Source organism: Panicum virgatum, chromosome 6N, assembly GCF_016808335.1.
Source record: "Panicum virgatum strain AP13 chromosome 6N, P.virgatum_v5, whole genome shotgun sequence".
Classification (NCBI taxonomy): domain Eukaryota; kingdom Viridiplantae; phylum Streptophyta; class Magnoliopsida; order Poales; family Poaceae; genus Panicum; species Panicum virgatum.
In genome coordinates this window covers 44,973,013-45,000,970 of record NC_053150.1, presented here as the reverse complement: position 1 = coordinate 45,000,970, position 27,958 = coordinate 44,973,013, and the positions used below count along the sequence as shown (strand labels likewise).

The 27,958-nt window shown below is 48.4% G+C and overlaps 1 protein-coding gene across 1 annotated transcript; it reads right to left on the bottom strand.

The window, feature by feature from the left end:
- Positions 1–5,124: 5,124 nt before the first annotated feature.
- On the bottom strand, positions 5,125–6,882 carry LOC120677366 (alpha carbonic anhydrase 7-like). Its single transcript, XM_039958521.1, has 5 exons — positions 6,741–6,882; positions 6,202–6,413; positions 5,729–6,106; positions 5,601–5,654; positions 5,125–5,391 (listed from the first exon to the last, which is right to left on the bottom strand). The coding sequence occupies exons 1-5, from the start codon at positions 6,841–6,843 to the stop codon at positions 5,293–5,295; spliced, it is 846 nt and encodes a 281-aa protein (XP_039814455.1). The 5' UTR covers positions 6,844–6,882; the 3' UTR covers positions 5,125–5,292.
- Positions 6,883–27,958: the final 21,076 nt, after the last annotated feature.

Below are 27,958 nucleotides of genomic sequence, written 5' to 3'. Positions count from 1 at the left end.
ATGGAGTTGCTACTGACCCTTCCAAAACTCAGGCAATGCAGACTTGGCCATTACCCACTACAGTCACGGAGTTAAGGGGTTTCTTGGGTTTGACTGGGTATTATAGGAGATTTGTGCAGAACTATGGCATTATTGCCAAACCACTGACTCAACTCATAAGGAAGAAACAATTTCTCTGGACAACAGAAGCCACTGCAGCTTTCTGTGCTCTGAAACAGGCTATGACACAAACACCTGTACTTCAGTTGCCTGATTTTTCCCAGCCCTTTGTGGTAGAGACTGATGCTTGTGCAACTGGTATTGGTGCTGTCTTGATGCAAGGGGGTCGTCCTATAGCTTATTTGAGTAAGGCTTTGGGGCCAACACACCAGCATCTGTCCATTTATGAGAAGGAATTTCTTGCACTCATTATGGCTGTGGAGAAGTGGAGGTCTTATCTGCAGAGACAGGAATTCATCATCCAGTCTGACCACAAGAGTTTATCTTATCTCTCTGAACAAAATTTGCAATCTGATTTGCAAAGGAAAGCAATGACTCACTTGATGGGTTTACAATTCAGAGTGGTGTACAAGAAAGGCAAGGAAAATTTAGCTGCGGATGCATTATCTCGAGTGGGACACTTAATGGCAATTCAAGCAGTGTCTGAAATCAAACCTTTGTGGCTGCAGGAGGTTCTAAATTCCAATGTCACATATGCAAATGCTCAAACTCTGCTAACTCAGCTGACCCTAGCCTCACCTGATCCTCAGGGGTATTCCTTGATGGATGGCCTCATCAGATATTATGGTCATATTTGGATTGGAGAGAATACAGCAGTCAGAACTAAGATTATTACTGCACTACACTCCAGCCCCATTGGAGGCCATTCTGGCATTCAGGCCACTTATTACAGAGTCAAACAGCTATTCCATTGGAAAGGCATGAAACAAGATGTTGAACACTTTGTCAAACAATGCACAATTTGCCAGCAAGCCAAGCATGAGCATTCTCATCCAGCAGGACTTCTCCAACCTTTTCCCCTTCCACAAGGTGCATGGCAGGATATATCTCTGGATTTCATAGAGGGATTACCATTGTCAGGGGGCTCCAATGTCATTTTGGTGGTGGTTGATCGTTTCACTAAATATGCACACTTCCTGGCACTCAAACACCCTTTTACTGCTACTAAAGTGGCTAAATGTTTGCTGGATTCAGTGGTGAAACTGCATGGAGTACCTAGAACCATGGTTTCTGATCGTGACCGAATATTTCTGAGTTCAGTATGGAAAGAACTCTTCACCTTGCTGGATACTAAACTACTCTATAGTACAGCATATCAACATCAAACCGACGGTCAGACCGAAAGAGTTAACCAATGTTTGGAGATGTATCTACGCTGTGTAGTGCATCATACTCCTCACAAATGGAAGTCCTGGTTATCCCTAGCAGAGCTGTGGTACAACACATCTTGGCATTCATCATTGGGGTGTTCTCTATTTCGAGCTTTGTATGGCCATGATCCCAACATGGGTGCTACGCCAGTGCTGACAGAGACTACTAATTTGTCAGTCACAGAGATGCTGGAAGAAAGGGCTACTCATACTACTCTTTTGAGGGAATAGCTGGCTATTGCCCAGACTCGAATGAAGCATCAAGCTGACCGTAAGAGGTCTGATAGAATGTTTCAGGTGGGGGAGCAAGTGTTACTGAAACTCCAACCATACGCTCAAGCTTCAGTGGTGAACAGACCTTATCCAAAGTTGGCTTACAAGTACTTTGGCCCCTTTGCTGTGTTGGAGCGAGTTGGTTCTGTGGCCTACCGCCTGGATCTTCCACCTGGCAGTTTGGTTCATCCGGTATTTCATGTTTCGCAACTCAAACCCTTCACCCCTGATCATTCTCCAGTCTTTTCAGATATCACTAAGCTTGCTGATTTGAGTGCAACTACACTGTAACCTGAGAAGATCCTACAAATGCGGTTGGTGAAGAAGGGCAACAAAGCCATTCCACAGGTTCTTCTGAAGTGGACCAGCCTACCCGAGTCGTCCGCTACATGGGAAGATTACTACGTCGTCAAGCAACGTTTTCCAAATGTTGTTGCTTGGGGACAAGCAACCTCTGAAGGGGGGGGGGGCAATGTCATGGCCGACGCCACGATGACTGATGAGCTGTAGCTAAGGAGAGACGTAGTATTATATTGTACGCTTTCTTTGCTTAAGAAACGGGAATTGTAATGTGGGCCGGAGGCCGTTAGCGTGGGGCATAAAGCCACCCGCGTGTAAGAGGAGAACTCATATTTTGCAATTGAAGAAACGAACTCGGAGAGGACAACCTGTCCTCGTTCTGTTCCCCCAACTTATCCGCCATTTGTGCGTGCTCACGTCCCGGCGATCGCCGGCGGCCAAGGGTAGTAACAACCACGTCCCTCCCCTCACCCCGCCTCACATACAGCAGGTCGGCCATAGCTGCTGGCACCTGCACCGGTGTCGCATGCGCACCGCCTCTTCCATGGCCTCCCTTGCCTCGCTGATGTGACGCCCCGCCGGAGGCCCGCTACCACCACAGATGGCCGATGGCACGAGCGCAGCCTTGCTGCCAGCCGCCACGGGGGCATCAGGCATCCGGAGAGACGCCCACTGGTACCGGTGCTAAACGGTACAGGCGCCAGCATCTATGGCGGGGGGCAGCTGCACGTCAGCACGTGAGGCAAGGGTGAGGGACGTGGTGTAGGGAGATTGAGATTGAAGATGAACGGGAGATGAGAACGGATCAGATGCTTCTTAGATGGATATGGATCATGCCTAATTAGGTTATGGACAGGGCCGAGCCCAAACAGTACCTAGGTGGAAAAAATAAAATTAATTAAATAGTTGCTTTAATATTCGTGCAAATTTCATGGAAGGGACCACTGGAGCAAAAAGCTTAAACTTCCAGCATCTCACTTGTCATCACTAATAAGTAATAACCTCCCTACCTTCCACATCTACTTAACTTATCTGTTTGAAAAAGTTCCACTCACAAAATCCAGCTAGGCTCCACCAACTTCACCATGGAATAGCTCCTCCTCTTAGATCTAGAAAAAACATGGAGTTGATGAATCTGTTTGGCCGATAACTTAGCTTCAGCTCCTAAAATTGTAGGAAAAAAAATATGGAGCTAATGAACTAACCTATTTCAGGAAACGTACGTTGTAACGAGAAGCAAAGGTGGGTAATTACCCTGCAACTTCATAAGAAATGTACAAAATTGTTCTTTAGAGCATTTCTTGAGGAGCTCTGCAAAATTCAAGGAGCTGACGACCTCTAGCTCCATATTTTTCTAGAGCCGGAGTTTGTGGAGCTGGCACGGGTGGATTGAATTGTGCTAACTAACCTGTATCTGAATCAGTGGGCACACAACGTGAAAAAGAGGAGGAACAAGAGGTAGATAAAAGTTTCATGAGAACTCCCGGCATGGATTCGTGGGTAAACATTTCCTCCCTTCCTCGATTGATATGTAAGGAGACAATGCACTACCGGAAAACGCTAATTCGCCGTGTGCCAGAATTTTTACCGTGTGCATTTTATCGGGCACACAACAAAGAAATGATTTGTCGTGTGTCTGCAAGAAAACACACGACAAACACCACATACACGGCGAACCGCGCTCTTCACCGTGTGCCAAGCCCTAGCACACGGCGAACGTGGCGTTTTGCCGTGTGTCAACCCGCAAGCACACGGCGAACATGAATCACGTGCCTCACACTCAGTTCTGCCATCAGGGACCGTGTGATGGCCTCACGGCCGTCATTGTTTGCCGTGTGTGGCACACGGCGAACTCCTATCTTCGATGTGCGCCATAGGTCTGGCACACGGCGAACGTTCTTCTGCCGTCAGGCGCCCGTCTGGGGGCCTGACGGATGTCATTATTTGCCGTGTGTCCAGGGTGCCGGCCGTCTCCCCGTGCCGTTACCGTCACCCGTGGCTGCCCCGCCGTCATGTTCTTTATTTTGCCGTGTGCCGGCCTAAGCACACGGCAAAGTTCTTTGCTGTGTGCCCGATAAAAGACACACAGCGAAGCCGACTTTGCCGTCAGGGTTGGTCGCCGTCGCGGCTTCGCCGTGGGCCGCGCACGGCGAACTTAGATGCCGTGTGTTTTGGGATCTTCGGCACACGGCAAATAGCCGGAATCCTGTAGTGATGGGAATCATTCGTGTTCTTGCTTCTTTTTGCATATATTTTTAGAACGCTTCTATTTGCATCAGTACCGAGCAATATACTACAGTACAATCCTGAGTGTTTCTCGGAATAGTCATGAGCAGATCGGCAAAACCGTTAGGGCATGGTTGGTTCCACGCACGGGCTCAGCCTGCCCCGCACCGGTGAGCTAGCTATAGGCTCTCATTGCCTAGGTTGAAGGATATTGTTTGGTTCTCTGCGTTCTTGCAGCATGATTGAGAAGAGCAGCTGATTGGTTGCCTGCCATCGTACTGCTCTACATCGCTTCTATAAGGCTTGGTTGCCCGCATCCACCTCTGGCCAGGCTCGCAGGGTGCAATCTAGATCCGTTTGATTATCTGCATGGGGTACCGGACCTGACTGTCAAAAGCAGCCCACGAACCGGCTCGAGAGGAACGCTAGAATTGAGCGTACCATGCGGGCCTGGGTGCGCGCGGTGCATCACTGACTCAGAAGAAAATGGCGCGGTGCACTGGTTGCATAGTGAGAGCCTGGCTTAGCTGAGATCCAGACAACCAATCAGCTATTTATTGACTGGATGGCCCAATTAAGTTCTCCCTACTTAATGATGATTATTTGAAATCATTTGCATTCTGCCTGTTGGATGATCATATTTCTACTAGTTCAGCACTCATCAAATAACTCAAAAATAGTAAAATTTATCGGTTCAGTCTTCGAAGATGCTCGTAGAGTAGGATTTGCGTTTATAGGGGTAAGTGTGTGGGTGTCGTGAGTGTCTGAGTTATACGTGTAATTTTTTTTAAAAACAATAGTAAAATAAACTACAGTGGCATGCCACGTGATTAATCTTGAAGGAGAACCTAAAATGGCAAGACAAAAACACCATTTGATCAAATCGATCTCCACGTCAACATGATGGACACGTAAATTATTATTTTCTTCTGAGCATGCATGCGAGGTCAATCAATGAGAAATTGAGAACATAAATGACCCCGTGTTTTATTTAGTCCTGCTACAGCCAAGACACATAAGTAGAGAGAAGCACAAGACATGTTCGCCGTCTACCAAGATGCATAACAAGCTACCACACACTACTGTGGTATCCCTGTCGATCGATCAGCCCATGCATCACCATCTAGTAGTACTGTTTACCCAGTACACAGGGCTTCGGCCGGAAGACGCTGATGTCTCTGCCGTTCACATCCTGAAGTGGCCTCGCGTTCTCCCTATTGCCCTGCAGAAGTTGATAAGAACACACGCAAGAAAGGCACTCGGTCAATCAAGCTCACAAACACCAAAACCAGATTCCGTTCTTACACCGCCTTTTACGGTTTTACCAGATTTTATTATTCTAGCTACGCCGTCTTAATCTTTTATTTTCGACAGGCTTGTGAAAATTAGAGGAAGGAACGACGAGGAGGCCAACGAGAGATCGACTCTTACGTCATCCACCGCATCCCTGAGAAGCTCCAGCTGGTACTTGGCCACGTGGCGAGCCTGCACAAATAGAGCACCAGGAAGCTTGAGGACGCGACCACCAGTCCACCACAAGAGCCAAGCAACCGGTTTACCTTCTGGAAGACGGTCCAGACGACCCCCTCGGTGCAGGGCGGCGTGGTGAGGGAGCCCATGTAGCGGTAGTACACGCTGCCGGTGGCGCGGGCGCCGCTTGGGTCGACCACCCCGATGGGCACCTCCATGTCCCGCGTCTCCTTGATGAGCCTGATGGCGGGCTCCAGCGTCTGCAGGAACCGGTCGGGGTGGCCGACCTTGTAGAGGACGCCGATCACGGCGGCCTTGTTCGCCGCGGACTCGTGCACCAGGTGCAGCTCCATGTCGTAGCGGCGGCCGCCGACGGTGTGCTCGCTGGGCGTGTGCCAGTGCAGCTGCCGCAGGTGGTACGCCGTGCCGTTGATCACCAGGCTCCCGGCGTCGCCCTTGAACATCACCTGCGAGAGTGACGCAGAGTGTCGGGAGGCCATTGTTAATTGTTGTGCATGCGCTGCCCGGCGGCGGCGGAGTGGTGGCGACGACGGCGGCTCACCGCGATGTCGTGGCCGCGGTTGACGATGGTGGCCTGGGCGGGGCGGTAGGAGTAGTTGAGGAAGCCGAGGGAGCGCTCCGGCCTGGCGTTGGAGAGGTCGATGGGCGACTGCATCCGGCCGCGGCTGCAGTTGGCCCACGACGGCTTGATCTCGCCCCAGCGATCCGGCCCGTTCGGCGCGCTCCGGTTGTAGCTGAACTCGCGCTCGTTGTCTGCAATTAACCACCAAACATTATATATGAATTTAACTTTTCTAAATTATTAATCATTTTAAATTTTCTAGATATATTAATTTTACTATGCATCTAAACATTATATATATGCATAGAAAAAATATGTATCTAGAAAATCGAAAACTAATAATTTGAACAGAAAATCCAAAATTAATCATTTGAAATAGAGGAAGTACTACTATGCATGCATAGTGGATATGGATAGGTGCACGAGCACGAGCACGCATGGTGTGGGACCACGACTGATTGAAGAAGACATTATTGACGCCAGCATGCTTTCGATCGATCGAGCTCAAGTATATTGGCCTGTTTCATCCTGCGCCCTGACGGCGGCGGAGAGCAGGAACTCGGCGGCGAGGAGCGCCCCGACGGCATGGCGGAGGTGGCACCGAGCTAGAACAACATCCATGCTGTTCCTTGACAAGATTTAATTTTGTGGCCGTTGAGCTAGGTGGTTTGGGACGAGCAGGGTGCAGTGGGGGTATATATATGCACTACTGGGGCATGCAGACCGGGGGCGGCGCAGCCGCATCACATGAATGGCAGCAGGGAGGCTCATCGGAGTTGGACTCTTCCCGTCAGCAAGAGGCCGGCCGGCTGCGCGCGTCAAACAAACCTGGGCCGAGCACGAGGACGGCGAGGGCGCGCACGCACGTACGCATGGTACACGCCGCAGGAAGCTGATGACGCGCTCCGCTCCTCTGCCGTGTTTAGGCGCGTTGCTGTCTCGCGTGCGCTTCCATGGTCGCCGCCGGGTACGGAGAGTCGGAGACGGAGGGGGACCGTACGCGGACGGCCCGCGTCGGCGTCGCTGAGTCGCCGTCGCCGTCGTACGTAGGTAGACACGACGCACACGCATGATGCGCATGCACGGCGGGCTTCTCTCCTGCTGTCCTCGATCAAGAGCCGTATATACGTTGCGGATAGTGGTCGATCCACTCGAGCATGTTGCAGACCATCAGTTGCGCTGGTCCTTCGAGTCCGGCCGGCCCGGTCCACGAGCTAGTAGTAGGCTTCTTGTCTGGACTGCAGTGCTAAGACTTTGGAGTTATGCCTGTCTCGGTGTGTACAGTTAACAAGACTGATCGACTAAGAATTAGGTAACTGTACCTGCTGAGTTTTATATATGGAATGAAAGTCATCTCTCATCCTATGAAACTCTCTTCTTTATCTCCTCGCCATATCAGTAAAATTGGTGATGTGGCATAGATTTTAACGCTATAAAACTCACGGTGAAACTCACCGGATAGTGGTAAATCATGGATTAATTACCGTGAAACACAATTAGAGGAGGGTTACTACAGCATTACTATAGCAAATCATGGATTAATTACCATCATTAGATTCGTCACAAAAAGTTGCATCTATCTATGAAAATATTTCGCAAATAAACTTTATTTAATACTTCATGCATGTAAAATTATTTTTTAGCAAGAGTAGCACAACTCATCCAACGGTTGATTGCCGTTGGGATTGCTGATGCGTGCCCACTGGACTCCTTGGGCCAGCATGTTCCATTTGGCAGGGACCTACAACATGTACCGTTGCAGTTGCCACACCTGGATTAGTAGAGGTTGAGCTCGACTGTGCTACTTACAGCCAGCTGACCACTGTAGCCACTGTTTGGATTTCTCACCCCCGATTAGAGATCAAGCCGTTACGCTACTGATTTTTTTTCTCTCAGGAATTTCCTCTTTTCGATAACAATTTGACAATTTCTTTTCTGGGGATTTCTTAAAGCCTTAAAGGTGAAACACTTGTTCTTCCCATCCCCTGTACCAGCCGGCGCGAGCAAAATTCCTTTCGATCGTGACCTACCAGGGAGAGGATTTGTCTGGCCATGCAATAGTGTGCTTCCCGGAGCTTGCGGCAGGCCGGCAGCAGCATCGTCGTGCCTCGCTCCGCACACGCAAACCGTCTGCGTACGTGCTCCTCTCTCTGTCGCGGAGCTTGCCGAGAAACCGAATGATTTCGGCCGGCGCGGCGCCCGGGGGGGGGGGGGGGGGGGGGGGGGGTCCCCTCGCTTCGCGCGCCCTCCGCCGCGGGTTCCGCGGCCCTAGTTATCCTCCATTCCTCGTCGCACCCCGCGTGCTTCACGCCTGCGCCTTTCGTTCTCACCGGACTCCCCTCCGGGCCACCTATGACAGCACCATCAAATTAAAATTCTAATTAAATATAATGGCCGTTATTTGAACACATTGAGTACATTAGTTTAACAGTTTAATTTGGCGATCCTTTCTCAACCCACGTCCCGATCGAAACAACACCGATAGTCCCACGCGAAAATGAGCGCAGATGGTACAAACACGACAGAAACTCGAAAAATACAGCAAATATTCATAAGACTTTACCTTAACTTTTACAAACCAAGTTTAAATAAATACATAATTTACAAACATTGCATTACTGAAATCCGGGTTCAACTAGAGGAAAAGGGCTTACAACTACCTAAAAGTGTACTCTAGGGAGATCCCTAACTAAACGTCTGGGCCCACAACCTCCCATCCCTCTGCATCCCGGCGGATAAACTTAGCGCAGCAGGGACAGAAGTCTACGTCTACGTGTCCTACAGTAATGTTTCAACAAAAGCCCTAAGCAACTAATATTCAGCAAGACTTACCCGACCAGTGGGTATAACTTAGCCCACATATCTAGACATGCAAAGCTTTTGGCTGGTGGTTAGTTTTGCGGAAAAAGCGACTAAGGTGAATCCTTATTTCCATATTTTAACTCATGATTCTATATATCTTGACCATCATCTAAATTTGGCATATCTAGAGCAAACATGATAAAGCATATACTAACCTTCCAAGTGAATATAACCATATGCCATACATACTCCCACTTGATACTACGCTGTGACGCAGTGATCAAGGTGCCCATGTCCGAGAGCGACCGACGGCGAATCGATTTGATTTAATCCTTGCAAAGTGGTCCTAACCAACATGGCACGCAAAAGCCCCGTCGGACCCCACGCACCAACCCTTCCCCTCCCCGTCTCGAACTATAGAACCGCCCCACCTACATATAGTCAGCCGAGCTCAACGAGAGACCACCAAAAGTAAACATATGCATCCCGTTTCTCCGCGACTACTCAACTCGCCCCAAGGGGTGGTGATGAAGTTCTGTACTTTCGAAGCGAGACAGTACTAGGCTTACCGGTTTCGACTACCTCCTACTCCCGGCATGCGGTTAGTACAATTCAAACATGATCAGCAGGGCCGACAACGGTACGGTCCTTAACCGACACAGACAGAGTTACACTTTTCTCTGCCCGGTCTCAAACTCTATTCTTCACTTACTTCCAAGATTAGTAACCCATATATGGAAATATGAAATAACCTTTATCTCGCGAGTAACTGGAAATTACTCGACTTTTACCGAACCCTTTCTAGCATAGCATTTCTATCGTCATATGCATACAAGTATAACTCAAGAAAACATAGGGTTCATGCAACTAGGGATTCAAACAACTCCTAGACGTAATGCATTTGTAATAAATACATATGTAGGTGCCACAATTTAAATTAATAGGATGTGCACCGGGGCTTACCTTCAGTCTGCTGCTCAGAGCTAGGGTTAGACGGGCCTTGTGCCGGGTTCTCACGCCTCTCCTCCTGGGCTTGCTCCGGCTGCTCCTGCGGTGCCGCTATCACCTCATACACGACGTCCTCAACGGCGGATGCAACACGAATGCATATGAAATAATTGAGTGCAGCTCAATGATGTAACTACTATACTTCAAACTGGACTGCCCTGCGGACTATCCGCGCCCAAGTGGCGGACCGTCTGTAGTACAATTCTGCCGACCCACCAGAACCAACAACCGCTCTGGACAAATTTCAATCTATACGGCGGACCGTCCGCTCCAACATAGCGGACTGTCCGCAGTTTACCTATGCAATACTACCAGAGGCAACGACGCCTCTGGACAAAATTTTAATCTCTACTGCGGACCGTCCGGCCCTCCTTGGAGGACCGTCCGCAGTTCATTCTGCCAATATCACCAGAGACGATAACGTCTCTGGACAAAATTCTAGAATTTACGGCGGACTGTCCGCTATCCAATAGCGGACCGTCCGCAGTTCAACCCTGCGAACCCCACCAGAGACAACATCGTCTCTGGACAATTTTTGATCTCTACGGCGGACTGTCCGCTCTCCAATAGTGGACCGTCCGCAGTTCAATCCTACGAAAACACCAGAGACAACATCGTCTCTGGACAACTTCTAACCAGACCGGCGGACTGTCCGGCCCTCCTAGGCGAACCGTCTGTGACTCACTTTTGCAGACCACTCGACAAGCGGCAGTAAGCACGGCGGCGGCGGCGACGGCGGTTCACCGGCGCCGGCGGCGCACAACGGAAGAGGGAAAGAGGCCAGGTCCACAAGTGACTCACCACGAATCCATTCCCGCGGTCGGTTCGGGTAGAGGATGACCGGAGAAGCGGATCGATGGTGGAGCAAAGCTTCAAGCGCCTCCAATGGTGACCGGCGGTGGTTGGGCGATTCCGGCCGGGGAGAAGCCGGGCTAGGGGTTGGGGAAGGTGGAGGAGGTGCCGAAAAAGGTTCTCGCGCGAGGAATCAAAGTATGGTGGCCGGAGGAGGGAGATCGACGGAAGGGGGCGACGGCGGCGCGAGCGGACGAGCTGCGCTCGTCTCTGGTCGAGGTGGGAATGAGGAAGGAGGAGATGACGACCGGGCCCACATCCAGCTAAATATCTGGGCGTTACTCTGGCGGAGCGTCCGCCAATCCCTAGCGGACCGTCCGCTGTTTTCCTGGGTGTTACACCACCGGCAGGCACGCGACCTTGCCTGACCGGCGTCGAATGGCAGCAACCGCACCCACTCGTCGTCGCTGGGATGGGCAGAGGCACTGGACCACTGGTCCGCCGGTACACACGAGCCAATCTCTGACCCCTTAAAGAAATCTCGTCCTGAGATTTAGAGTGAAGTTACTAATTGAAACAGGAGCGAAAGGTTAGGTACTTCAATAAGTTTGAAGCAACTCCGGACACTTGGATTGAACAAATTCTTCCGTTTCCCAAGTGGCTTCCCACTCGGAGTGATTGCTCCATTGCACTTTATAGAAATCACTGGTTTGATTCCGAGTGACCCTGGTCTTGTGATCAACAATTTTGATTGGATACTCCGGATAGACAAGATCGGGCTCCAGTTGCAACTTTTCTATGTCAATCACCTTTTCTGGAACACGGAGGCATTTCCGGAGCTGAGAGACATAGAAAATATTATGAACCGCGGATAATTGGGTAGGAAGTTCCAGGCGATATGCTACCGGCCCGCACCGCTCAATGATAGGAAAAGGCCCAACATAGCGAGGTGCGAGCTTTCCGTTCACTACGAATCGTTGGACTCCTTTCATTGGAGATACCCGCAAGTAAACATGGTCTCCCACTTGGAATGAGACGGACTGACGTATCTTGTCCGCATAACTTTTCTGTCGGGATTGGGCTATTTTCAAATTCTCCTATATGAACCGGACTTGTTCTTCTGCCTCACTGACCATCTCAGAGCCGCACACATTTCTTTCCCCGGTTTCTGACCAGTTCACTAGAGTCCTACACCTCCGCCCATATAATGCCTCAAAAGGAGCCATTCTGATGCTTTCTTGATAACTATTGTTATAAGAAAATTCCGCTAAAGGCAGTCATTCATCCCATTTCTTGCTATAAGAGAGTACACAAGCTCTAAGCATATCTTCTAGAATTTGATTGATTCGCTCAGTTTGACCATCGATCTGAGAATGATAGGCGGAGCTGCGAATAAGCTGAGTACCCAAAGATGCATGCAACTATTCCCAGAAATGTGCAACAAACTGTGAGCCTCTGTCTGATATGATTGTTTTGGGTACACCATGAAGACTCACAATCCGAGCCATATACATCTCAGCATATTGGTGAGATGAATAACGGGTCTTCACTGTAAGAAAATGAGCGGATTTAGTGAGGCGGTCCACGATAACCCAAATAGAGTCATATCCCTTTGACGTGGGAAACAAACCAACAATGAAGTCCATACTAATATCCTCCCACTTCCATGAAGGGATATCCAACGGTTGTAGCATACCAGTAGGTCTGAGATGACTTGCTTTGACTCTTCGACAGATATCGCACTCGGACACATATTTGGAGACCTCACTGTAAGGATCGATGGACCAAGAGGGGGGTGAATTGGGCCTTTTTCAAAATTCTAAAACGAAGTAAAGCAACCTTAACCTATGCAATACTAGTAAGGCTCAATTCACCAACCGGCTAGCTAAGTAAACTACACAAGCTTACGAAGATACAACTAGATATGAAACTAAGCAAGGTAGAGCTAAGCTATGATCTCTAAGGTCAAGCACATAAATAATTGCATGAAAGTAAGTGCTTGAAAGTAAGGAGTGGGCAAGAGACAACCGGATTTTTTCCCGTGGTGTCGATGTGTTGGCACACACCCCTAATCCACGTTATGACACTCACTAAGAGTCTAGTCACCTCCCAAGTCACCGAGACGAGAGCGCTCACTAAGAGTCTCCGTTCACCATCCCGGCGTGGTGGAGCTCAAGCCACGTACAAACTTCTTCGGGCTCCCACAATCGTTGGCAAGCTCCGGAAGAAACACCTTCAATCACCAAGATCGCCTAGGTGCTGCCAATCACCAAGAGTAACAAGCTAGGGCCTTCACTTGAGCAAGAATCGATCACCAAGAACGGATGCACACAAGCTTCTCTCTACTCAAGTCCTTAATCTTGCTTCTTGAATGATTGAATGAACAAATGTGTGGAAGATGAAGCTCAAGATGGCTCTCAACAATATATGAGTGTATGAATGTTGCCTGGTGTCAAGAGAGTGCAAAATGACCCATTGGAGGTGTATATATAGGCAGCTCACAAGAATAGAGCCGTTGGAGAAAAGCTGCCAGAAAACTGCGTAGCGCCGGTTAATCTGACTATCCTCCAATAGCCAGCGTCGGTTTAACCGATGAAAGTAAACTGCCCTTTCTGAAAACTTGCCGTTACAACTTGGGCAGATTAACCGACGTATCATCGGTTTAACCGGTGAGTGTAGTTGTCCACTGATCAACTGAAACACCAAGTCTCTGGACAACTGCACCGACGTTAACTCAAATCTATCGTCGGTTTAACCGGTGAGTACAACTTCTGAAATCCCTGAAAAGACCATCTCACTGGTCAATTGCACCGACGTCTCATTTCAAACAGCGTCGGTTTAACCGGTGTATTGAACTTGAAATGCCCTAGAAATACCAACTCTGGACCAATGCACCGACGTTAATTCAAACAACATCGGTTTAACCGGTGTATAGAACCTGTCCAGACTCTGCTGACTGCGTTTAACCGACGTATAGAAAAATGGAAGCGTCGGTTAAACCGGTGTATAGACTTTTTCTGATTTGATTCTTGAGTGAAATCCAAATATTCTTGAGATATAAGTTGAAAACCACTTATTTGAACTTCTAGAAACCTGAGTGACCATAGTGTGCATCCATTTTCAAATGACCATGTCCATGCTCAAGTTACTTGACCTTAACCCCTCTTAATAGTGCGATCACTACAAAACTATAAAACCCATACTAACCTAAGTGTCCTTCTCAACCTTATGACACTTAGGACTAGAAAGATCCTTAGTCTTGTTATATATTTGAGTTGAATACTGAGATCGCCTTTTTGAATAACGAAATTGAGGGGCCTCTATTGACATATGACCAAATGAGCGGTAATGATTCATTAAGCTGCACAAACTCATTAGTCACAATAATGGTTGTCATTAATCACCGAAACATACCTAGAGGGCCTAGATGCTTATAATCTCCCCCTTTTTGGTGATTGATGACAACACAACAATAAATATAACGAGAGAGCGAGAAAGATAAGACAGGATAAACACAAGCAAACTCGAAAGAGAACCAAGGAGCTCAACGGCTCAAACGAAATCCATAGATATGTCTCAAAGCACGGCATACTCAAGCGTCAAATGTACATATCCATGAACTAACACCAAATGAGATAAAACATCATAGTCCTGATAACTACGAGCTCTCTCTATATCTACCCTCCCCCTGACTCCAACTCCCCCTGACTCTCTCCCCCTTTGGCATCAAGGTACCAAAAAGGCGAGCTACTGATCCGGCTATCGTGGCACGGCGAGGAAGCGGTCCGGATCGTCGTCGTCGTCGTCGTCGTCGTCATCGTCGAATGGAGAACCCTCGATGACGGACGGGAGCTGAGGGTCTGAGCTAAATGGAGGTGTAGCTATCGTGGAGGCTCTCATGCTGGCACTTCCTGGAAGAGGGTCCGTAGAAGTGGTAGCCGGCTCAGCAGAAGAAGTGTCAACATCTGAAGTAGTAAGTGCTGAAGCTGCCGGCTGTGTCGACTGCTGAAGTATAGACTCCTCTCCTCCTCCCCCTGAAGGTAGTGTATATGGTACGACGGGGAGGGCGACTGACTGCACTGCCGATGGTGAGTCCTGGAAGAGTGTAGTCGCTGGCAGTGGTGAGAAGAGCGGACGACCGGCAGACCCAAGGAGTGCGGACATCGAGAACATGGTCTCCGGTGTCGCTGTAGTAGCTGGAGCTGCAGTGGGCGCTGGAGCTGGAGTGACTGCAAGCTGAGGTACTCCAACACCCTGAAGGCCTGGCTGCTGCGGGGCGAGTCCGGTGTGAGTGTACAGCTGTGTGATCATCCCGAACATCGCCATCTTGCCCTGCTGCATCTGCTGGAACTGAGCGTCTGTCCTCTGTGATACTCGATCAATGAGCCCGACAAAACGCTCCTCCGCTGCAGCACGCTCTCGGGCAGCCTCTCTCTGAATGGCTGCTAGCTGAGCCTCATGGGCTCTCCTGGCCTCCTCCTGTGCTATCCGATCCTCTCGCTGCTGAGTAACAAGCTGCTGAAGTAGAGAGATAAGCTCGGACGGCTGAGTCACCTGGGACTCTGTAACAGTAGCAGCTGCCGGTGACTCTGGAGCTGGCTCTCGGGACCCTCCTGCCTCGTGGTCGTGACTGGCGGGTGCTGCAGGAAAGTACTCGGCATCCTCGGAGGAGTCTGACTCAAGCTCAAACCAGTGTATCTCATCATCTCCTCCGGGAAGCTGTGCCTCGGCAGCTAGCAGTGTCTCATCCTCCTGTGCCACTCGGGCCTGTGCCTCAGGTGACAACTGTGCCATGGCAGCTCTCTCTGCCTGTCTGCCCCTCCTCCGGTCCTGTGGTGCTGTCGGATGGTAAACTAGGAACCGGGGAGCCTCATCCTGACGGTACACACTGCTGACAGGTGACTCTGCTGGTACAATCATAGAACAGATATAGCTGATCCAGTGAGCATAAGGGAACTGACGTACTACTCCCATCCCGTCAGTGATCACATCCTCGATCTCAGCCAAAATGAAATCAACAATGTCAAACGGCTGGTGAGTGAGTATGTGAAGAAGCAGTAGCTGCTATAGACCTGTAAACCCCTCTGGGTAGCCACTCCTCGGTAACAGAGTCCTCCGGAGTACCATGTGAATAGCGTACGCCTCTGGGGTCAGCAAGCTAGGTACTCTGGCATAGGAGGCTGGAAACGGCTGGCGGAAGCACTGAGAGATCGCCTCGTGAGATTGTGCAATCCCGCCAATCATCGCTCTGCGCGGTGGATCTGCGTCTCCATATACCATCTCGTGCAGAGAGACATCAACCAAGTCAACTCCAAGTATCCCTGCTATCGTCGTCCTAGACAAACCAAAGACCTGGCCTCCAAACACGAAGTGTACGGCTCTGCGCTCAGGAGCGATCCAGGCTATGGCATAGAATACTCTGACCCAGTCCTTTATGAACCAGTTTTGCTCCATCTGAAGTAGCCTGGGCAGACCTCTGAAGTGGGCAAAGTGCTCTCTAATATCAGCACCCCCTGCAGCTGTCCTCAGAGAAACCCAGTCAAGCACCATGTGCGGAAAGATCATGTGCCCTCGCCTCTGGTAGGTCTCGTAGAAGCTGGCCTGAAGAAGTGTCCAGAATCTACGGTCGACCCTGCTGTCACGGGTCACGGGGAACCAGTCCTCCTCTCCAACACTCCACCTGAGCCTCTTGACCTTCGCCGCATTGGTCTTGGTCAAGTTCTGGAGCAGCACACCTGGCTCTAGACGCACAACAGTGTCCATACGGAACACTGCGCACTCGGCCTCTAGGGCCTCGGCTCTACGGGCTGCTGCTGCTGCGGACCTGCGAGGCTCCTGTGGCTGGTGACCTCCTCGCGTACTCGGTCCAGTGCGACGCTCGGTCGCTGGTGAAGACTCTCCTGCTGGGGACGTCTGCCGAGTGCGGCCAGAACGTCGTAGAGTCGGTGACCCCTGTGTGCTTTGTCCCTGAGTCTGCTCTGACTGTGCTGCATCTGAATCTGAAACTGAGTGATCTGACTCTGTAGCTGTCGGCTCCCCCTTAGACGAATCACCCTCGGTCTGCTGTGTAGTGGCCCTGGTGGCCCTGGCACCTCTGACCCTGCCCATACCTCGGCCTCTGCCCCTGGCTGTATGCTCTCTGATCGCGAACGGGCGAGCACGGCCTGACGCCTGCTCCTCGGCGGCCTTGGCCACCATCTCGGCCCCCTCGGCCTCTCTCTCTGTGCGAGTCCGCCTGCGGACGGGCTTCTCGACAACAACCTCCTTTCCCTTTCTCTTCTCGGGACCCATCTCGACTGGCGGTGGCCAGAACGTGGCGCGCGAGCGGTGCGAAAAGCGGCTCGGGCAAACCCTCAAACAGTTTGCGTGCGCGAAGTGTCTGCGCAAGGGGAGCACAGGCAACGCAAGCGGTGTGGCGCGTGGGTGGCGCAGGCAAGCGCTGGTGTACGGGCGGCGGCGCGGAGCGGGTGGTGTGCGACGCGTGCGCGTGCAGGCGGTACACGGGCGGCGTGAGTGACGCGCGGTGGCGGTGGCTCGGACTAGTGGCTCGTGGAGCGAGTGGCGGCGACGGTGCAGTGGCGGAGCGGCGACGGCGTCGTGTAGGCGAGCGCGGCGGCGGCTTGAGTCGGGATGAATCGGGGGAAACAGAGGAAGAAAGAAACCGGCGGCGGGCATAAGACACATATATGACAGGTGGGTCCCGCGCTTTCCTTTAACACCAGTCGATCCGACGCTTAGGGTATGAACGCCGGTTGATTGCATCGGTGCAGTTCACCCGAGACTCCAGCAGAAATTCATCTGAACGCCGGTTGATCCGACGATATGCACTTTGAACTCGCCGGTTGAACGCTGCAAGCACCGGTTGATTGACAGGTCAGATCAGTGTTACGTTCACCGGTTGATCCGATGTTCTGATATTTGCATACGCCGGTTTAACGCCTGGTTTGACTGAGCTGAGACAGAAACTTAGTAACACCGGTTAAACCGATGGGTGTAGATTCATTAGATGTCGGTTTAACCGGTGAACCCAAAAACCCCCCACTCAGCTCACTCTTCTATGCTAAGTCCAATGAACTTATAAAATTCAACTAAACACAAGTTAATGGACTTGCATAGGCGACTTTACCCCTCAAAATATTTAGGATAGCACACTAGCTTAATAATTTTTCTTTTCGAATACAAGGAAAAGCCGCAAAGCGAGACAAAGCGCCAAATAAAATGTATGAGCCTTGTCATAGAAATATTGAAGATAGAAAGCTTCAAACTCATCATGACATGACTCATTAGGCAATAACGCACCTAACACTTTGCTCTTTTTACTCTTCATGAATTAAGATATTGTATATGAAACAATTCTCATTTTCATCAAGTGATCTCCTTTGTGACCCTTACGCATGCAATGATGGTGCAAGCTACAACCACATGCGAAAGAAGAATAAACATGAAGTGCACATCTATATGACAAGGATTGCATAACAAGAATTTAAGATCTACTTGTCAAGTTTGAACCCACGGGAAGCTTCTTCATGATGAGCCTTTCTACAAGCCTAGAGGAAAACAAGTGGACCACCACCTCTAGCTAAACCCTTGCTCATCACTATCTTACCATGGTTAGACAAGTGTCCTATATTTATGCATTTTTCTATATGACATGGTAACTTACATGACGTTTGCCGCATCTAACACATTAAGCTCATTCCTTAGCCTAACAAAAGAACTCTCGTCTAATGGTTTTGTGAAGATATCCGCCAATTGCTCCTCGGATCTCACACCTTGAAGAGATATGTCTCCTTTAGCTTCGTGATCACGCAAGAAGTGATGACGAATATCAATGTGCTTTGTGCGAGAGTGTTGAACCGGATTTTTGGCAAATTTTACGGCACTTTCATTGTCACAAAGGAGTGGGATCCTATCTAGTTTCACACCAAAGTCCAAAAGGGTTTGCTTCATATATAGGATTTGGGCACAACATGCACCGCCGCTATATATTCCGCTTCCGCGGTGGACAAAGCCACAGAATTTTGCTTCTTACTCGACCAAGAAACAAGAGAACGCCCAAGTAAGTGGCAACCCCCGGAGGTACTCTTGCGATCCACACGGCTTCCGGCAAAATCCGAATCCGAGTATCCCAAGAGATCTAAGCTAGAGCCTTTGGGGTACCACAAGCCTATGCTAGGGGTGTGCTTGAGATACCGAAGAATCCTATTCACAGCCGAGAGGTGTGATTCCTTTGGGTTTGCTTGAAAGCGGGCACATAAGCACACACTAAACATTATATCGGGCCTAGATGCGGTAAGGTAAAGCAAAGACCCTATCATAGAACGATAGAGGGATTGATCAACTGGTTTACCATCCACATCCAAGTCGAGATGCCCATTGGTTGCCATGGGAGTCTTGATCGGTTTGCACACATCCATCTTGAACTTCTTCAAGATATCTTTAGTATATTTTTCTTGATGGATGAATATCCCTTCCTTCAATTGTTTGACTTGAAAACCAAGGAAGAAGGTCAATTCGCCGATCATGGACATCTCAAATTCCCTAGACATCATGGTAGCGAACTCATGGCTTAGTGAATCATTAGTTGAGCCAAAGATAATATCGTCAACATAAATTTGACAAATGAAAAGATCCCCGTTGACGTCTTTTGTGAACAATGTGGTGTCCACCCTCCCGATCTTGAAGCCTTGCATTATTATGAAGTCACGAAGCCTCTCATACCAAGCCCTTAGAGCTTGTTTGAGCCCATAGAGTGCCTTGTGCAACCTATAAACATGATTAGGATTCCTCGGATCTTCAAACCCGGGAGGTTGCTCAACATAAACAAGTTCGTTAATAACGCCATTTAAGAATGCAATTTTCACATCCATTTGATATAACTTGATATTGTGATGTGAAGAGTAAGCAAGAAAGATGCGGATAGCTTCAAGTCTTGCGACCGGAGCAAAAGTTTCACCAAAATCCAAACCTTCGACTTGAGAAAACCATTTTGCCACAAGTCTTGCTTTGTTGCATATCACCACCCCATGTTCATCTTGCTTGTTCCGAAAGACCCACTTAGTGCCGATGATGTTCTTGTCTTTCGGAGGAGCTTCGAGGACCCAAACTTCATTGTGGGTGAAGTTGTTCAATTCTTCTTGCATGGCCATCACCCAATCCGAATTCTCAAGTGCTTCCTCTATGCTAGTGGGTTCAATACAAGAAACAAACGAGTAATATTCGCAAAATGAAGCATGCTTAGAGCGAGTTTTTACTCCCTTGGAAGGACTACCAATGATTTGACCAATTGGATGATCCTTGGAGATGCGACCATGCTTCACTAGCGGTACTTGCGTGGATGCTTGTTGGGGTGGATCATGGGTGACTTGTGCTTGTGGTGGAACAATTTGCTCTTCTTCTTCTTGGACTTGGGGTGTTGGCGTTGGCACATTTTCTTGAGGTTGTGGATCATCTTTTTCTTGATCTTCATCCACTTGGGGTGCCGTGGAGGTGCTTGGTGTAGATGAGGAAGGTCCTCCCCCTTGATTATTTCCTTCATGCACCTCTTCTAGCTTGATATCCCCAATGGACATCTTCTTCAAAGCTTCATTAATCTTCTCATCACCTACATTGTCATAGCCAACAACCTCCTCTTGGGAGCCATTAGATTCATCAAACTCCACATCACATATTTCTTCAACTAACCCGGAGGTTTGATTGAATACTCTATATGCTTTGGAGTTTGATGCATAACCGAGAAAGAAACCTTCATCACATCTACTCTCAAACTTACCGATCCTTTTCTTCTTATAGATGAAGCATTTGAACCAAAGACTCGAAAGTATGATATATTTGGTTTCTTCCTGGTGATGAGCTCATATGGAGTTTTCTTTAGGAGTCGGTGGGGATACACTCGGTTGGATACATGACACGCGCGTGTTGATTGCTTCCGCCCAAAACTTCTCAGATATGCCATAATCATCCAACATTGCTCTTGCTAGAGTGATGAGTGTCTTGTTCTTTCTTTTCACCACTCCATTTTGTTGAGGTGTGTAGGTGGCGGAGAATTCATGCTTGATGCCCTCTTCATCGCACCATTCTTCAATCTTCATATTTTTGAACTCGGTGCCGTTGTCACTCCGGATCTTCACAATTGGGGAGTTGTACTCCCTTTGAGCTCTTTTTGCAAATGTCTTGAAGACTTCCGGAGTTTCACCCTTATCGCCTAGAAACATGACCCACGTATAGCGTGAAAAATCATCAACGATTACTAGGCAATAGAGGTTACCACCAATACTCTTGTATGTAGTTGGACCAAAGAGATCCATGTGTAGTAGCTCGAGCGGCTTGGAGGTAGACAACATCGTCTTGATGGGATGATGTGTTGCAACTTGTTTTCCGGCTTGACTTGCTTTACATAACTTGTTTTTGTCAAATGTGACATCCTTCAAGCCGGTGATCATCCCTCTCTTGTGGGCTTTCTTGAGGTTGCTCATTCCAATATGAGCAATTCTTCTATGCTAAAGCCACCCAAGAGATGACTTGGTGAAGAGGCATGTCATGGTGCTTGTTTGCTTTGAAGAGAAATCCACCAAGTAAATGTTGCCATGCCTAAACCCCGTGAACACCAATGACTTGTCTTCTTCAAGAGTTACTACAACACCATTCTTGTCAAAGGTACACGTTAGTCCAAGATCACATAATTGAGCAATAGAAATAAGATTAAAATTAAGTGCTTCTACAAACAAGACATTTGAAATAGATAAATCTTTAGAAATATCTATTCTACCCAAACCTAAGACTTTCCCCCTTGAGTTATCACCATAGGTGACATGTTCGTGATCGCCGGGGTCTTCAAGAGAGGTAAACATGTTATCATTACCGGTCATGTGTTGAGAGCAACCGCTATCAAGTACCCAATGTTTCCCACCGGCTTTGTAGTTCATCTACACACATGAGAATTCACTTTTGAGTTTTAGGAACCCAGACAAGCTTTGGGCCTTGCACATGTGTGACAAGAGATTTTGGGACCCAAAGTTGCTTGGGGAGCTTCTTCTTTGACTCCTTAGCAATTTTGCCAATGAATTTGGCATTCACCTTGCCCTTCACTTTACTCAAAAGAAAATGGTTATTTTGAAACATTGAAGAGCAATTCTTTGGTAAAGTGGGAAGAGGGCGTGATAGTAAGGTGCACTCCCTAGTGTGGTGCCCGGTAACTTGGCAATGTTGGCAATATGAACCAACTTCCTTGATGAAGCTAGTCTTGATCTCCGGAGATGGAGTAGTGCCTTGATTTGGCTTCGGAAATGAAACAAGACCTCTCTTGCCATAGTCACGTGCATTGTTGAAGAGAATTTCCTTGTGTATGTATTCTCCTCTTGAGAGCTTCTCCACACTACTCTTGAGGCTTGCTACTTGATCCATCAATTTCTTTTCCCTAGAAGGAGTAAGCTCGGGCACAATATTAGTAGCATTTGCATTAATGAGTAGGTCATCACATGAAGTAGAAGCATTGACCTTTTCAATGGTTTCATTGACAAAGTTCTCAAGATTTGAGTCAATTGCTTCATAGGTAAATTCAAGTTCTTGATACTTGTGAGCCAACTCCCTATGCTCTTGTTTAAGTTTTTTGTGGCTCTCTTCAACTTGCTTAGCAAGTACAAGTGACTCGTTGTGCTTTTTGAGCAAGTCAGTGTATTTGCCAAGCAAGTCGGAGTGGGCAAGCTCTAACTTGGCATGAGTGCTCTCAAGAATCTTGACTTTGCCCTTTTCCCTCTTGATGACGGATGTATACTCATTAATGAGGTTAGTAAACTCATAAGGGTCAAGCTCCTCATCACTATCATCTTCACTATCCACCTCACATACCTTTGTGTTACCTTTTGCCATGAGGCACATGGGAGGCGGAGGTAGTGGTGGTTCTTCATTGGTGAGGGCGATGGTGACGATGTCCTCTTCATCACTTGAATATTCACTTGATGAGACATCGGTCACCCATTCTTATTTTTCCACCAAGAAACTTCTCTTGGTGTGCCCTCTCTTCTTTGGGAAGAGCTTGGTCTTCTTGTCATGGCTCTTCTTCTTCCCAAGCTTCTTGTTCATGTTCTTCTTTTCATCTTCTTCATCATCGCTTGACTCATGGCGATGTTTGCTTTTGTTGTCCTTCTTTCTCTTGTCCGGCTTGGGACAATCGGGAGAGATGTGGCCTTTTTCTCCACAATTGTAGCAAGTTTTGTACTTGACATCTTCCCTTGGCCGGAACATTCTTCTTTTAGGGTCAAAGTTGTAACCCTTCTTGTTTATCTTGTCACTCAAGCGTGTGAACTTTCTCATCATGAGAGCAAGTTCTCCATCTTCTTCATCATCAGATGAGCTTTCATGATGATCTTTTTCTTCATTGCTTGAGCTTGATTCTTGCTTAGTCATCTTGAGCTTGCGAGATTTGTTGGCCTTAGTTTTGAGAGCAATTGACTTGCTTGTTGTTGGCTCTTCAGACATACCAAAGATATCCATTTCATGAGCGCGAATTTCGCCCATAAGATCTCCCACTTCCATCGTATCAAGATTCTCCTTTTGAAGCATAGCATTGATAATGTTGTACTTGGGCTTCGGAAGGAGCATGAGAATCTTGCGGTTGATGGAGCCACTGTCAATTTTAGAAACTTCAAGGGCATTAATGTCCTTGACAATGACATTCAAGCGAGAATACATATCATTGCAACTTTTATGAGCAAGCATCTTAAAGGAATCATACTTAACTCTAAACAAGTGATATTTTTGTTCACCTCCCAAGTCACCGAGACGAGGGCGCTCACTAAGAGTCTCCGTTCACCATCCCGGCGTGGTGGAGCTCAAGCCACGTACAAACTTCTTTGGACTCCCACAATCGTTGGAAAGCTCCGGAAGAAACACCTTCAATCACCAAAATCGCCTAGGTGCTGCCAATCACCAAGAGTAACAAGCTAGGGCCTTCACTTGAGCAAGAACCGATCACCAAGAACGGATGCACACAAGCTTCTCTCTACTCAAGTCCTTAGTCTTGCTTCTTGAATGATTGAATGAACAAATGTGTGGAAGATGAAGCTCAAGATGGCTCTCAACAATATATGAGTGTATGAATGTTGCCTGGTGTCAAGTGAGTGCAAAATGACCCATTGGAGGGGTATGTATAGGCAGCTCACACGAATAGAGCCGTTGGAGAAAAGCTGCCAGAAAACTACATAGCGCCGGTTAATCCGACTATCCTCCAATAGCCAGCGTCGGTTTAACCGATGAAAGTAAACTGCCCTTTCTGAAAACTAGCCGTTACAACTTGGGCAGATTAACCGACGTATCATCGGTTTAACCGGTGAGTGTAGTTGTCCACTGATCAACTGAAACACCAAGTCTCTGGACAACTGCACCGACGTTAACTCAAATCTATCGTCGGTTTAACCGGTGAGTACAACTTCTGAAATCCCTGAAAAGACCATCTCACTGGTCAATTGCACCGACGTCTCATTTCAAACAGCGTCGGTTTAACCGGTGTATTGAACTTGAAATGCCCTGGAAAAACCAACTCTGGACCAATGCACCGACGTTAATTCAAACAACATCGGTTTAACCGGTGTATAGAACCTGTCCAGACTCTGCTGACTGCGTTTAACCGACGTATAGAAAAATGGAAGTGTCGGTTAAACCGGTGTATAGACTTTTTCTGATTTTGACTTTTCTGATTTGAGTCTTGAGTGAAATCCAAATATTCTTGAGATATAAGTTGAAAACCACTTATTTGAACTTCTAGAAACCTGAGTGACCATAGTGTGCATCCATTTTCAAATGACCATGTCCATGCTCAAGTTACTTGACCTTAACCCCTCTTAATAGTGCGATCACTACATAACTATAAAACCCATACTAACCTAAGTGTCCTTCTCAATCTTACGACACTTAGGACAAGAAAGATCCTTAGTCTTGTTATATATTTGAGTTGAATACCGAGATCGCCATTTTGAATAACGAAATTGAGGGGCCTCTTTTGACATATGACCAAATGAGCGGTAATGATTCATTAAGCTGCACAAACTCATTAGTCACAATAATGGTTGTCATTAATCACCGAAACATACCTAGAGGGCCTAGATGCTTATAATCTCCCCCTTTTTGGTGATTGATGACAACACAACAATAAATATAACGAGAGAGCGAGAAAGATAAGACAGAATAAACACAAGCAAACTCGAAAGAGAACCAAGGAGCTCAACGGCTCAAACGAAATCCATAGATATGTCTCAAAGCACGGCATACTCAAGCGTCAAATGTACATATCCATGAACTAACACCAAATGAGATAAAACATCAAAGTCCTGATAACTACGAGCTCTCTCTATCTCTACCCTCCCCCTGACTCCAACTCCCCCTGACTCTCTCCCCCTTTGGCATCAAGATACCAAAAAGGCGAGCTACTGAGGGGCCTCTTTTGACATATGACCAAATGAGCGGTAATGATTCATTAAGCTGCACAAACTTATTAGTCACAATAATGGTTGTCATTAATCACCGAAACATACCTATAGGGCCTAGATGCTTACACTCACGTTTCATCCTGGTCCACCAGAACCGCTGCCTGAGATCTTGATGCATTTTGTTACTGCCCGGGTGAATGTAATACCTAGAAAGGTGAGCCTCATCAAGAATTTGTTTCCGGAGTTCTAAATCCTTAGGTACCACCAGCCGGTTCTTAAACCATAAAACACCCTCGCCATCTAAATGGAAACATGCCACTCGAGGGTCATTCTCTCTGAGCCTTTGCCTAATCTTTTCCATGCCAATATTGTCCTTCTGAGCCGCAATAACTTGATCTCGAAGAGTTGGAGTGAGAACAATGTTAGCAAGAGTACCCTTAGCTACAATAGCCAAATTTATCTTCTCCATTTCTTTACACAAACTTTTATGCAAAACTGTAGCTGAGACGCAGTTGCAACTTTCCTTGCAACTCAATGCATCAGCCACAACATTTGCCTTGCCCGGGTGATAATGAATCTCCAGGTCATAATTCTTAATTAACTCTAACCACCGTCTCTGGCGCAAATTTAGCTCGCTCTGGGTGAAAATATATTTGAGGCTCTTGTATAAGGACGCAGCCGAGGCCCGTACCTAATGCATTACCCAAAAATATCAAGGCCAGAGCAATATCTGGCTAAGCCAAAGGCAGAAATGGGAACGTGGCCAAGACTCGTACCTGATGCATCACAGTAAACATCAAAAGGCCGAGTAACGTCCGGCTGAGCCAAGATAGGGGCCGACGTCAATAACTTTCTCATGGTTAGGAAAGCCTGTTCACATTTGTCATCCCAAACAAATTTCACCTCTTTCTTAAGCAATTCGGTCATGGGCCTAGCAATTTTGGAGAAGTCCGGTACAAACCGGCGATAATATCCTGCTAGCCCAAGAAAACTTCAAATTTCCGGAACTGTCTCAGGGGTCTTCCAATTCCACCAGAGACGATAACGTCTCTGGACAAAATTCTAGACTATATGGCGGACTGCCCGCTATATAATAGCGGACCGTCCGCAGTTCAACCCTGCGAACCCCACCAGAGATAACATCGTCTCTGGACAAATTTTGATCTCTACGGCGGACTGTCCGCTCTCCAATAGCGGACCGTCCGCAGTTCAATCCTACGAAAACACCAGAGACAACATCGTCTCTGGACAACTTCTAACCAGACCGGCGGACTGTCCGGCCCTCCTAGGCGGACCGTCCGCGACTCACTTTTGCAGACCACCCGACAAGCGGCAGTAAGCACGGCGGCGGCGGTTCACCAGCGCCGGCGGCGCACAACAGAAGGGGGAAAGAGGCCAGGGGGCACAAGTGACTCACCACAAATCCATTCCCGCGGTCGGTTCGGGCGGAGGATGACCGGAGAAACGTATCGATGGTGGAGCAAAGCTTTAAGCGCCTCCAATGGTGACCGGCGGTGGTTGGGTGATTCTGGCCGGAGAGAAGCCGGGCTAGGGGTTGGGGAAGGTGGAGGAGGTGTCGGGGAAGGTTCTCGCGCGAGGAATCGAAGTATGGTGGCCGAAGGAGGGAGATCGACGGAATGGGGCGACAGCGGCGCAAGCGGACGAGCTGCGCTCGTCTCTGGTCGAGGTGGGAATGAGGAAGGAGGAGATGACGACGGGACCTACATCTAGCTAAATATCTTAGCGTTACTCTGGTGGACCGTCGGCCGATCCCTAACGGAACGTCCGCGGTTTTACTGTGTGTTACACCACCGGCAGGGACGCGACCTCGCCTGACCGGCGTCGAATGGCAGCAACCGCACCCACTCGTCGTCGCCGGGGTGGGCAGAGGCACTGGACCACTGGTCCGCCGGTACACACGATCCAATCTCTGACTCCGCTGCTGGTCCTGTGTGATCATTCAGTTTCATGTTGCCGTCCGTCCGTGTTTTGGAGCGCTAGGTTCTGCCCGAGCGGAGTACCATATACATGCTTCATTTCGTATGTCACGGTACACTTCGCCGTCGAACTGTACGCTCACCAGTGCATATAAAAAAACAAAAAAGTTTGACAGCGCAGGAGGAGCACGCCACGGCCTTTGAGGCTTTGATGCCATCTTTCAGCAGGCCGACTTGCAGCGTGTGCGACAAGCATCTTCCCAGCTTTTGAAACACTTTGGCAGTCTTTCAAAAACTCGGATCTTTGGTCGAATTCGTGCGGTGGAGTACCCGTGCTAGTTTTTTTCTAAACACGGCTGCAGAGTCACTTTTTTTTGAAAAAAAAAACAGAGGGTCACTTTTGTCCAGGCAAAGTGACGACGCGACACGTGGCCCCGTGAGGGAGTTTTACATTTTGGGCTGCTCCGCGATCCGCAGGCACGAGAGAGCACGGCGGCCCACGTCATGAGAAACTGGGTCTCGATGGACGCGGAGATTTCCTTGGGAAGCTCTCGGGGTGTGTTTAGGTCCCACTAAATTTCCAAACTTTCCATCACATCCATCACATCTCCTATCACATCGAAACATTAAATATAGCAAATAACTCATATATGGAGTACTAAATGTAGTCAAATAAAAAAAACTAATTGCATAGTTTTGATGTACGTTGCGAGACGAATCTTTTGAGTCTAGTTAGGTCATGGTAGGACAATATTTACCACAAATAAACAAAAA

Excerpts from the sequence above, each read along its gene's own strand:
- LOC120677366 (XM_039958521.1), bottom strand. The coding sequence starts at position 6,843 with ATGGATGTTGTTCTAGCTCGGTGCCACCTCCGCCATGCCGTCGGGGCG. Across the intron at positions 6,107-6,201 it reads ACCGCGGCCACGACATCGCG|GTGATGTTCAAGGGCGACGC; the intron begins GTGAGCCGCCGT and ends TCACTCTCGCAG. Across the intron at positions 5,655-5,728 it reads TCTGGACCGTCTTCCAGAAG|GCTCGCCACGTGGCCAAGTA; the intron begins GTAAACCGGTTG and ends CTATTTGTGCAG.